Below are 14123 nucleotides of genomic sequence, written 5' to 3' on the forward strand. Positions count from 1 at the left end.
GAAATCCATGCTATTTTTTCCCAATTTTTTTTTTTTTTTTTCCGTTTTTATTTTTCTGGATTCCATTTTTTCCATTTTAATTTTTTAGACTCAGTTTTAATGGCTCAATTAAAGTTAATAAATCAAAGAGCATGTCTAATTAATTGAAATCATAAAACTCTTTTACGTTTAATTTTTTTCTCAAATTCAGTTTTGTTTTTTTTACCAAATTCTGTTTTCCATGAATTTTCTAGATTCTATTATAATATTTTCATAAAATTTTAATAATCAAATGTATCTCTAAATAATTGATTTTACAAAAAAAGAATTTATTTTTATTTGATTTCTTTCTTTTTTTTTAAAGAAAATACTGTGTTGTGTACTGTGTTCTATTTTTCAAGTAAATATTCCGTACAAAACATTTTTTAAAGGGGTCATCGGATGCTCATTTTATACAAATTGATATGATTCTTTAGGGTCTTAATGAAAAGTCTATAACATACTTTGGTTAAAATTTCTCAATGGTAGTGTAAAAAACACCTTCTTTACCCTGTCAAAATCAGCTCTGTTTTCAGCATGCTGTTATAGCCAATGTTGCTTTAAATGCTAGTGAGCTCTGCTGACTCCGCCCCTCTCTTCAGTGGAGTGACGAGCAGAACATAGATATGCGTAGATTCCCTATTCGACGGATCCAGATACGTTGAAGCGTCAGCCATCTCGCATTCATCATAATAAGCAATGAATATTCAAAGATATACAAGCGTATAACTTGCTGTTGTAGACGCACACAGTCAATGCACTCAAAGATTCGCAGACCGTTACAAAAATGGCGGATGGCTTACGTATCGCGGCCCATAGAAACAGTCCATAATAAGGCATCTAGGTATATATTTCTATGGAGCATACTAAACTTCAGCCACGAAACTGGCTAACTAGCACATTATTAGGAAAGGCGATTTGCAAAGATTCATAAAAACTTATACTCACTTCTTCTGTAGATGAAGCTGGATCACAAATGATTCGGGTGAACATAGATGCATTTATGTAGATCGGGGCTCGGCACATTCACTTCAAAGTGAAAGTAACGTTAATCCTCTGCGTCTTCAGCGACTCAGATGTCGGGAGTAACTGACGACTGCTAAATTCATTATTACATCAAACATCTAAACACTTCAATCGCTTAATCTGAGATATCTTGTCTTCCCCTGCAGTGGAGGCGGACAGCTCTCAGTTCACTCAGGGCGGGTCTAAGGTCAGATGGTCTTGTCAATCAACTCTCGTGGGAGGGGTCTGTGCAGAACTACATCATTCTGACAGGAATCTCAGAACGGCCTGATTTGAGAAAGGGGATTTTTAAAAAACACTGGGTGGATTTTTATCATTATAGGATGGATGTGTACACACACTTCCAACACACATTTATAAAATTATAACTTGAAAAGTGAATTTAGCATCCGATGACCCCTTTAATAATAATTCTATTATCAGTAGAAGTACTATCATTACATTAAGTAATATATTTCTGTCACAGTTCAAGTTCAACAAAAAATTTATTTTGAAGTGTTGCGGTGAAGACAGTGTGAAGTTTTTGTTTGTATATGATATGACGATAGCTTTTCTCAAAAGAAATGGTACAATGATCAAGAAGAGACTCTCAGAGCAGTTGTAGAGATTATGGTCATGTACTCATATATTGAGGCGGCAGAGGCTGAAAACAGCGAGCATCACACGCGCTTCAGTATGTGTGTAGTGAACGAAAGCGCGCGTCTGCAGTATTCATTCACACAGAGACACACAGAAGATGCAGGATTTATATTTAAATAGTATATTTGTGGCTTAATATTCAGACGCTTGTCCATATTGTGTTTTGATTTAAATGAAATTTTAATTTTGATTGAAAGTTTCATGTATCCATCCAAAATTTTGCATATTCAGTGACATTCTGCATTATACAGTAAGGCCCTGTTTACACTAGTGCGTTTTCGTTTTAAAACACATAACTTTTGCTATGGTTACGCCTATCGTTTACACTACTCCGGCGTTTTCAAGGCCGAAAACTGAGACTTTTGAAAACGCTGCAGACCTGTTTTAGTTTGAAAACTCCGGGGCTGCATTTCAGTGTAAACAGACCAAAACAGAGACTTTTGAAAACGATGGTGTGGCCGCCCACATTCGCTCTGCATATCCTTGACAACTGTGTAAACAATAACATTATGCTCATTGTTGCACTCATAGATATGTATGGGTAGATTCCCCATTCAACAGCTCCAAGCACGCAGACGTGTCCGCCATATAAATAATAGGGATGCTAACCTATACATATCTATGGTTGTACCTGCATGAATGGTCATGTGACATGCGTTTTCGGTTGTGTAGTGTAAATGGAGATCGTTTCTGAAACGCAGCGGAAACGCCAGAGTAAAAGTTGATCGTTTTCATTCTAAAAATGCTGTTTTAAAACGAAAACGCACTAGTGTAAACGGGGCCTGAATTCCATTTTTATGACTGGATTCCGTGATTTCATCTGTGTTTTTCGCATTGCGGAAATCATAGGGCCCTACAACTGTAACTGTACATGTAAACGTACTTCATGATTTACTCATAAAGACAGTTACTTGCTGCCACCTACTGGTACAACAACATAAAAAGGTACAAATGCACAAACACAGACAAATGGAGTAATAAACAGTAGTGTAAATAGTGGAGTAATATTACATGTCATGTCAAGTCACTATTATTTGTATAGCGTTTTTAAAAATGCAAATTGTGTCAAATCAGCTTTACATAACAAAATGTACATACAAGTGTGGCTTTATGTCAACTTTACATTATTTAGACAGGGAAATAGTGTGTCGAAATAGTGTAATTTATATTATTTAATAACATTTTTTTGTTTGTTTTGTGTCCCTGGAATTTAATTTGGGTCTGAACGGGTTAAGAAGTGGGGAAAAAACAACATAGAGGGGTGCAGGCTAGAGAGAGAGAGGCTCTGCTCAGGAAACATATGGAACAAATCTTCAGGTTGGCCTGATCTGCTGCTGCCACGTCTTGCATACCGGCGTCTCCAAAAAAACTCAACAACAGGTTTGGATCATTTAGGATCTATGAGCCCCACAAAACACCTGAGGATTCAGACACACAGATTTGAAACGCTTTAAAGCTACACCAATACATCACAATTAGCGTAAACCCTCAGATGTGAACAATTCTGCACAGTTTCCACTTCTGTGATGTTATCAGATATTATTATAGTTTGATCCCTCAGATTAATCAAACTTATTCTTCAATGTTAATTTTTTATTTTTTTATTTTGAGCTAGTCTTGGTGAAGTCAACTTGTGTAAAGTTTGAGCACATAACTATGAAGAACTGAATCTAGGTCTAGTTTAGACACACCATGCCCCCCCCCCCCCCCCCCCCCCCATTCTATTTCCCTTCACAGTAAATACCTTTGAACTAAGACAAAAAACAACCACCCAGCTTGTTTTTATCAGCCCATTTCAAGAGGGCCACCAGACGACTTCCCTCCTCCGGAGCATTTTCCATAAAATCTCTAAAACACTGTTTTATTCAGACACACATTTGTGGATTCAGGGTTTTTAAAGTTTCAAATGGTCCATAAAATATAACTCATGATACTTGCATGCAGGTACAACTATGACAAATGGTGTTTACACCAAGCGTCTTTTGCGTCTGTCAAGTTTGAGACACTTATTTAACTGGAAAAATATCCCATATTTACCACATCGAACTTTCTTCAAAGCTTCAACTGTATAAGCTAACTTTAAATACAACTAATTAGAATCACTATAGAATTAAAAAAACACCCATCATTAAGATCAATAGGTTTTGAACCACTGCTGTAAAACCCAAATGTGATTGCAAACATGTATTTGCAATTCCTAGTCATGAAAGCACAAGTGTGACAATTAAAATGCAAAGCATGTGTGCATTTGCATATTTCCCAGAAGCAATAGTCGTTCTAATATTTGCACATTGCTAAAGAGCGTTGCCCATGCTTGTGTAGATTGCACGCAATTGCTCATCTTTTTTTTAAAGTCACATATTTACAACCAATAAGCCAGGCTGAAGTTTCAGTCAAAGACTGAAACATATGGCTTGCCAACACAATAAAGCCCCTTTCTCACAAAAACGGCCCAGAAGAACCTCTTGGGATCGCAATCCTGGTGGTTCTTTTTTTTGTCAACCCGCAGTAGCGTTCATGCTGCAGATTCTTCTCACCGTCTGCCATGTGGGCAGCAGCAAAAACAAATCTTCCAGCTGACAGAATGAGTGCTGAGGGGTCTGTCTAGCCAAAAACAAAAAAACGCCACTCTGTAGACGGGTCATGAGAGACCGTCTGTGGTTTAACTCCAATACAGTACAAGCACTGGAAAAAGTAGTCATGTTGCAGAAGGCCTCCATAAAGTGGGCTAGAAATGTCTAAACCAATTAAATTGAACCCACTTAATTATCACCAATGCGTTTCAGGCCAATTTTGCCGACTATCGTCTTCCTTCTCACTTAATAAATCATTTTTAAGGAACACTGGCTAGTTCTGGTTTTCATTTACTATATACATATCATATATCGTATAATATTTATATAGAGACAGAAAGAGTTAATGTTACACTTTAACATCAGCTGCAATAGTGCGACACCTGTTATGAGTCTGGCCGTAATTTTGTGGGTTAAATTTTTACTGTCCACATGCAATAACGTGGACTGGATACTAGGCCATTCCTTCCAGAACTGTCTGGAAACTTCAACCTCACCTCAACGCAACAAAAGGGGAAAAGAAGAATCAGATGAGACCACGAGGCTTTACTGAGGTCACCGAACACATGCAACCAAACGCTTCCAGAATCATTTCCACGGTAAAAGAGGCAGATCTCAATCTCTCCCCAAACGCCTGATGCTGCTGCTGTGGGGGAAACCACAGAGTAATCGTTCACGCTCGTCCCAGGAGAAAAACATTTCCCCGCTTTGGGCAACATCGTTCGAGCCGAAGGGGTCCCTTGCTTCTGGGTTTCATCTTGGGCGCTCGGTGTTCAAAATTTCACTCGGCCTCCCGCTGAGAGAATAACGACCCCACAGGTATGACATCATGATTTTAAAGATCGTACACTAACGAAATCAGGGGAGTTACTTTTATACTGATTTGTGTGAGATATTATATCATTCAAATTCATGTCTGCAAAATTAATAGCTTTAAACATGACTATAATTAAAGATGTATTCATATTTCTCTTAAATTTTAGCAACCTACATGCTAAATTCAATTCATTTATACCTAAAACTTAGTAAAAAAGAAACAGTTCATTTCAGAATTAAAAAAATGTGCTTAACTAAACAAATCTTTTATTACTCATTCAAAAGGCCAATTAAAATGCAAACACTCCTCCAGATGTCGTTTGCAGCTAGGAAAGTGATTACTTTGATTGATTAATGAAAACGAACTTCACATTATTTAATGGAGAAACATTAACATCACAGCCAGCACGTCAAAGCGCTGCAGAAGACAAGAAAATTACTGAGCAGCTACAGTAGTTAAATTAGATTGAAAAATATTGACTCGCTGTATTTTTTGGATCACTTTTCTAGCTGCTTTGCCAGCTCATATTATAACTATGACCAAACTATATTTTTTAAGTGTAGGAGAATATTACATCAAATAAAAATAATAATCCAAGAAGACAGAGTTCTTTCATATTGCAAGGGTGTGCCCGCCTCACCAAAATGGGTGTTTTTGTTTAGAAGTAAAAAAAAAAAAAACATAAATACCTATTAATACTAGCTTAGTCAACCACTGAGGTTTCACCTTAAGTAAAAACCCTGCTGAGATGATTGATCCCAGAAGAGAAGAGAACGCTAAACAAATATCAACATTTACAGAAAAATGTCATATTTCCCAAAGTATGTGCAATTAGAGGTGTTTAGTCTTCTGTGAGAGTACCTCACCGCTTAAGCAGAGCGAAAAAAGTGAATAGAAACTTCTTGTTGAAGTCTTGAAATCTCATTTTGGATTATTTCAGCTGCAATCACTTTCTATTCACATTTCCATTTCTGTTTTTTTGTGAAACCCAGTCCACATTAAAAAGTATTGTAATATAATTTTGAAGATATTACTATTAAGACAATTATAGTAATTATGTTAAAATTATAGTACTATTATGTTAAGACAATTAAATCAATGTTATCTAAATGCATTAATGGTCGACCGATATATCGGCCAATATTTGGCATTTTTCAAATATCGGCATCGGCCGATAAGTTTTCCTGTTTTGCCGATACGTTCGAGACTTTTATTTTGATGGCGCTAATACTGCAGCACACAGTGCTCACCATAGACATAATAAATACTATTTATTGAACTGAATGCTTTAAACTTTAACCCTCTGGGCCTGACAAACGCGAATACGCGTTTTGTGGCAGATTTTCCTGATAAGGCAGAAATGAGCTTGAGCCATTTTTGATCGTTCAGATAAGAGCAATACACCAATTGAATCTGTAAGTGGTCTACTTTTATTTGTATACACTCATAATAACAACAACACACTGATTTTGTAGAATAAAGAAAATAAACAGGGTGCATTCTCTGTCTCTGTCACCTCTCTTCACAGACACGGAAATAAAACAACCAGAATCTCAGCGAAAACATGCCTCAAAGACAAGATAAATATATGTATAGAAAGCTTGAAATGTCTAATTTTAAATTAACCAATTCAAGCTGAAAACAAATAATCTGTTTTTATGTAATCCGTATGAAAGTAAGGAGTGGTCCGGTTTCTCCTGTATCGTCTCATTACAGCTAATGTGATCCCGCCTCTCATTGAGCGCGCTGTTCATATGGAAATGAACTGAGGTGAGCCAGGTAATCATGTACACGCCCCTGAGAAATGGCAGAAAACGTCAAGCTTCATCATAGAATTACTTACTTTTTCGGCGCGTTTGCATGATGGCACGCTACACGGGTGAAGAAGCACTTCGGATGGTTCTGGACAGTGACGAAGAAATTACATTCTCCTCAGAAGAGCGCGACTCCGATGACGAACGTTTGTATTTTGAAGAACGTCTGGACCCAGCGGAGGATATAATTCCTGATGAGTAAGCCTTTTATTATTACCTTAGTGATGTAAAATGTTGCTCAGCTATAGCCTATTTTATATCTAAATTTGGAAATTCAGGCTATTGTCAGACTAAAATCAGCTATTCAGAGTAAAATCGGTTGAAATATGAATTATTATCTCCTTACAGGCCACTTATAGTAGCCTACTTTTTGATCAGTTCATCAGTAATATTCAGGAAATAATAGATATTGAATGGATGTTTGAACTTATTTGCATGTTTGTTTGTTTTTTTTATGTTCTACAAAGTGCGTAAAATATATGTCTTACAAAACTTAACTGTGCTTTTATTTTTATAATTTTTTATTTTTTTACACATTAAGGATTGTTTAGGCTATATTTTTCCAAATGGTGAAATTGTTCACCAACTAGCTTTTGTTCGCGAATATCTGATGTGGTAATTGTTTTGAATGCGTTATACCCGGCCATTGGCTTTCTCGATCGTCCTAGGTGTAAATGTATCAGAAAGCTGTAAATGTCACCGATAAGTGGACCATCGACAGACATATACGCACGTCCATTCTTATCAATGATGCCATTTATTACCAGCTATGCATCTTCTGGTAATTGTTAACAATTGTTTAAATTTTCGTTTAGGAAAATCTCAATGAGTAAGTGCACATTCAGCATTTTACAGATGTTAGTTTAATTTTGTTAAGAAACGTTGGGATAACACAATAATAAAATCTTCCTGTATGGGTTTATAGAAATTGTACTTTTGTTATGCCTGTATCCCACATGAAAAAAATACTATAGTAATCTATAGTAAATACTATAGTAAAGTTGATTACACTGTATATATTATAGTATTATTATTTTATAGTATTATTTTTATGTGGTTGATATTGTTAAAATATAGTTCATTTGTTATTGGCATTCTGTTTTCTCATCAAGTATGCAAATACTAAGGTAGCCTACTGTGAAAACTAAATGCTAACAGTTGTTTGCAACACTTTTTTAGGATCACCTTTACTCTGTGTCAAAACACCAATGCCCAGGCTGCCAGGGCACGTGCAGATTTTTTTTTTCTTGGGAGCACATAAAAAAACACTTTGGAAATGCCAGGTATTTGATGTTCATTTATATATTTCAACCTATATATATATTATAGTCACCATGTTTGCTCTTTCTTTGTCAGATCATTGTGGTAATCACATCTATTTGTTTTCTCATGTAGTTTCTGCTGTCTCCCGCTTTCCTGTGTTAAAGTTTCCTGCCCCTGTTTTGGATATTGCACCCACAATGTCTTGACTCTTCTGTTGTTGATTTGTTTGTTTGTTCCTAATAAACTGTTTTACTGCACTCACAAGTGAATTTCAAGTTATTTTATGTGATTATATATATATATATATATATATAGATATCTTTATATTCTAAATAAACTACAAACAAAAAATATATACATTTCTTTTTTCCTCACATTCTTTCTTGTAGCAATTCCCTCTCAGTCACACACCTGACTGAATGGCTCATTATGCGGGCCTTTGTCTTCTCAGGTGTGAATCACTGCATTGATAATGATAGTTCACGGCCTCTCGCATAGACCCTTTCTACTCAAAAAGCGACTTCGAAATTTTAAATCAATATATTGTTTTCTCTGAATGAGTAAGATGATTTTCAGATCATTTTGAAGAAAAATGTCTAGGCTACAAGACCCAGTTCTCAAAAGTCTTGTGAAAAATTGTTCTGTATGTGTTTTATGGCCTTATTTCAATGACTTCAAAATTGTCATTTTTCACTAACCACGCATAAACGTTGCTTTCTCAAAAACACAGTTATGTACATAAATGCTGCTAACATAACATTGTAGCCCAATTTGTGCTGTTTACAGTGTTATTAGACTTTAGCCATTTATATTTTTATAAGCAACTGAAAAAAGCACAAATGTCAAGGCATGTCGAAAGTCCTCCAGGCCCCCAAAACACCCTCAGACCCCAGAGGGTTAAATTCGTGATTTCAAATTATTTATTATTATATTATATACAGACATATTAAAATTGTGATTTATGCATTTGCCCACTGTCATATTCATGTCATTTTCACTGTGTGCTGTATGTAAAATGAGTGTTACCTTGGCTTTATTTGAAAAAAAATATATGATTCCCAATGCACACAAACTTCCCAGAATACTGAGTGCTCTGTTGGTTACAGTGTTTACTTCATTTTTAATTGTATTTTAATTAAATATTTATTTATTTGTGAAAAATACTTTGTCATCTGAAGTATAAGTATGTTTATTTTACAAATTTATTTGTATCCATTTTCAAATGATTTCAAATTTCTTAAATATCAATTAAAATAAATACAATTTTATCAGCTTTATATCGGCCATCCTGCTTTCCAAGATATCAACATCGGCTGTCAAAAAAACAATTGCAGTCAACCACTAAAACGCATAACATAAAATACACTAGGAGGGGAATAAACAAAGTTTAGCATTAGCATTTCTAATAACGTTGCTCTAATTATCAAAATACAATTTGTTTTTGTGTCTGTTCCAAACAGATTAAAGGGAAATCCCAACCAAACCATGACGCCATCACACATCTTGACAATATCGTCTCTGCTTTTGCTTTCTGGAGTTCTGGTACTTTCTCAAGACTATGAAGTTGACTATTCGGATTATGACACAGATGATTCTTCGCCTGAAGTTCCTCAACAAACTGATTACGATGACCTACTAATGTATTCGTACGAATGTGCCAGCGAGTGTTTCTGCCCCTCGTCCTATCCTATTGCCATGTACTGCGACCACCGAAACCTCAAGGCGATTCCCAACGTCCCTAGACACATCCGCCACCTGTACATCCAGCATAACGACATAGAAGAGATAACTTCCAAGTCTTTCATTAACGCCACGTCTCTGAGGGAAATCAACCTCAGCTACAACAAGATCCAATCATCGAAGGTGGATAAGGATGTCTTTAGTGTACTCAAGGATCTCATTCAGTTACACCTTGAGCATAATAATCTGGAAGACGTTCCTTCTCGTCTGCCAAAAACTCTTAAGAGGCTTCATCTGGGCTTTAATAAAATTTCAAAGATACCAGCTGACGCCACACGTGAGCTTATGAAACTTACAGTGCTGGATTTGTGCAGCAACAGACTAACAGATGCAGGTATTAAAGGAAAGATCCTATCTGGCATGAAGAGCCTCATGCAAATCAACATGTGCAACAATAAGCTCAAGTCAATGCCAGCAGACCTTCCAGAATCGATCCAGCAGATATCGCTGGAAAACAACTCAATCGCCTCCATACCAGAGGGCTACTTTAAGAAGACTCCTAATCTTTTGTCCCTTCGCATGCCGCACAATAAACTCAAATCCGTTGCATACAGTGCCTTTAACCTGTCCAAACTGATGGAGCTCCATTTGGGCCATAACCAGCTCTCCAAACCGTTTTTTGTTCCCAGGACCTTGGAACATCTTTATCTAAACCACAATGACTTTAAAGGTAGGATTGAACTTAAAGGCACAAATTCTGCAGAATAAAACATGGAGGAATCTTCAAGAAAGGTTAACCACATCCTTAATTTACTCAAATAACGAGGTATGTCTCTTTGCAGATCTGAATATCTCTCTGATGTGTCCATCACTGGATCTTGGCAACCCTAACATGCTGACCTATATACGTCTCGACAACAATAAGCTGAGAGGACCAGTGGACTACTACGCTTACAGATGTTTCCCAAGGCTGATAATGATATTTTACGGAAACCAAAGGAAGGACGATGAAGAGAACTCTGAAACCAAAAAATATGAAAAACCCGAACGACCAAAGACAACAAGGCTATCGTCTTGATCAATTAGATAGATTTTTGAGACGCGTCCTAGTTCAACACACCAAAATATTCATTATTCAAAGAATAAAGGAGGATTTATAATATTGAAATATTACTGAAAATACATATATTAGTAAACATTCAGTTCATTTGTTTTTCTGCTTGCATGGTTATGCATCTATGCATCTCAATCAGCATAAAATGTGGGCAAAACTGAATTGCTATGTATGAAAAGTTCTGATTTAAAGATGGCTTTGTTTTGCACAGTGTCACTTTTCTCTCCACAAATACAATATAAAGCATTTATCTACACTAATGCACTGCACTGCAATGCATGTGAATTCCTGCAAATGTAATAAATAACAAAGCTACTCTTTTTCTTCTGGTGAAATTACTGTAAAATGCTACTGAAGCTGGAAAAGTATAAGGATCAACATAAGGCAAAAAGAAAAATAAACAATATAACAATGCTACTGCATGCAAATAATGCATTTTTGGGCACTATAATTTAAAGACTCTCCAGATGGTGGTATTTATTGGTAGACTTAAAGGGATAGTTCACTCAAAAATGAACATTTTGTCATTCACCATCATGTCGTTCCAAACCTGTAATACTGTGTCCTAACTAGGGATGGCTCGATACCATAATTTTGGCTTCAGTACGATACCAGAATGTAGTACCTCGGTATCGATACTAAATCGATACCATAGCTGACAAATAACCAGCCTCAAAAGATAAGTGAATTAAAAAATATATATTATTAATAATAATAATAAAAACAGATTCATATGTTAATACCTTTGTATCAAACTGTAACAAAAAAACTAAAGGGAACATAGGTTACATTTTGATGTTGGAGAAAAATAAATAAAAATAGGCTAACTGAAGTAATAAGATGAAAATATATTCAAATCTTATCTTTTCAGTGCAAACACATAGTGCAAACTAAATGTCTCCTAAAAAAAAACCTACCGGAAACATAGGTTTCATTTTGAAGAAGTTTGAAGAAAAAAATAGCACTGAAGTTGCGCAATTGATGCAACAAATGTTGCTTTATTGTAAAGTGTTATTCTAACAGTCAAAGTAATATTCAAAATCATGTTGTTATTTCTCTCTTTCAGATTGTTTTCAGATTTCAGACTCAACCAAAGAAAAAGCATTAAATATAAATCTCACTCTCTCACTTGCTTCATATTAGCGATCAGCAGCGCGTCAGAAACATTCCCTTCATATCATTGATACTAAAATTAATATAGCAAAACTCTTGCTCAATTCATATCCAATTAAAATTTGATTGTATGAAATGCAAATGCATGCATTACGTGACCAAAACTTCATTGATTCTAGCGTGTCTCACATGCACATCTTACTGTATTACATCTGAATGTGCGTTGATCAGCTGTAAATAAAAGGTCAAATCAAATCTGAATTTATGAATGATGCACTCACCTGTCGATCTCTTAATTCTTTGAAAAGATCAGGATGAGCAAGCGACAAATGCTTAAAAAGATTTGATGTGTTCCTGTGGCAACATGATTTAGGCCTATAGCAACGCTTGCATACAGGTGCAGTAAGGTCAGTTCCTTCACCTTTGTCATCTGTTTTATATCCAAAGTAATGCCATATTTCACTTCTACTGTTCTCTTTATTTATTCATTTTGGGTGTGCTGAGTTTCATCTGTTTGATCCATCGTGTTGTTCTGTTGTCACATTTACCAGTTGCGCAGCAATTTGGGAAGCACTGCCACCTACAGGTGCATTTTGCAACAGCAGCGTATGAAATACATGATTGAGCAAAATTATGATATCGTACCGTTTGAAATATAATATATACACCGGTATTTTTCCAGTATCGGTATACCGCGCATCCCTAGTCCTAACTACACACGATGAGACAAGATTCCAGTAACAAACAATTTACCTGTCCACACTAGAGATAATACAACCTTTTTAAAATCATTAAATGTACATACTGAGTGCCTGATACTATCTTTGTTATGGAATACGGTTGTGGCTTCACACTGAGTTCGCAGTTTTAAAGAGTTAAACCCGTAAAAGCTTCGTTCGTCTTCGGAACGACATAAGGGTAAATGATTAATGACAAAATTGTCATTTTGGGGTGGAGTAACCCTTTAACGTACATTTTTGCTTGAATTTATTAAACTATGTTGTTACTTTCATTATGGCTATAAATGTAATACAACATTATATTCAAACTCACATTACACACTTGTAACATTGAATAAAGCACATCATCAGTACCTGAGATTATCATTGTCATAGTTTGTATGTTGTTGCTCCAGCCGTGACGTTGCAGAAATATAAACCGTTTCTAAAATATAAATTTTGGGTGTCGCCATCTTGGCTGATTAGGACAAAAACATCAAGAAGATACCTATTATTAAGTGTCGCAGCATCACGGTGTGTGTGGTTAGGACATGGTGTAAGACCTTCATTCATCTTTGGAACACAAATTAAGATATTTTTGATGAAATCCAACAGCTTTCTGATCCTGCATAGACAGCAACACAACTACCACGTTCAAGGCCTAGAAAGGTAGTAAGGACATGGTTAAAATTATCCATGTGACATCAGTCGTTCAACTTTAATTTTATGAAGCTACTAGAATACTTTGCGCGCAAAGAAACGTAGAACTCAATATGCGTTGTGGTACTGTTGTGATCGCGTGTCGAAGTCAAGAAATTGTTGAATAAAGTCATTATTTTTGTTTTCTTCGTGCACAGAAAGTATTCTCGTATCTTCATAAAATAACGGTTGAAACACTGATGTCACAAGGATTATTTTAACAATGTCCTTACTGCCTTTTTGGGCCTTGAACGTGTCAGTTGCATTGCTGTCTATGGAGGGTCAGAAAGCTTTCTGATTTTATCAAAAGTATCTTCTGAAGATGAATGAAGGTCTTACAAGTTTGGAACAACATGAGGGTGAGTAATAAGTAAAAAGAAAATAAGTATTTTTGCACCTTCTTACACACCAGTTTTTTAGTGTAGAGGACTTATGTTTAAATATTTGGAAAATCAAGTCATGTGGTGAAGAAACCACCCTGACTGAGAAATGAACCACAGAGGATCAGCAGTGTAAAAACATTTCTAAGTATCTGTCCCTTTTCCTAGTACAGTAACTTTTTACAGGTTGGCATAATTGTTAACACACCTGTAATGTTATTCATACTCTATTTCCATCTCTTACAAGTTTATTTCGTGAGGGGCCGAG

The 14123-nt window shown here is 35.9% G+C and overlaps 2 protein-coding genes across 3 annotated transcripts in view; one reads left to right on the forward strand and one right to left on the reverse strand.

Annotated features, from left to right (window-relative positions):
* Window positions 1-14123, reverse strand: part of LOC306875424 (centromere protein P) — a 65340-nt gene that overhangs the window by 28698 nt on the left and 22519 nt on the right. The gene's annotated exons all lie outside the window — the stretch shown is intronic.
* On the forward strand, window positions 6937-10908 carry LOC306874577 (osteomodulin-like; the record flags this gene model as incomplete). Its single annotated transcript, XM_079424726.1, has 3 exons — window positions 6937-7085; window positions 9611-10560; window positions 10673-10908. The coding sequence occupies 3 exons, from the start codon at window positions 6937-6939 to the stop codon at window positions 10906-10908; spliced, it is 1335 nt and encodes a 444-aa protein (XP_079280852.1).

This window comes from Barbus barbus (assembly GCF_936440315.1).
Source record: "Barbus barbus genome assembly, chromosome: 9".
NCBI classification, from domain to species: Eukaryota; Metazoa; Chordata; class Actinopteri; order Cypriniformes; family Cyprinidae; genus Barbus; species Barbus barbus.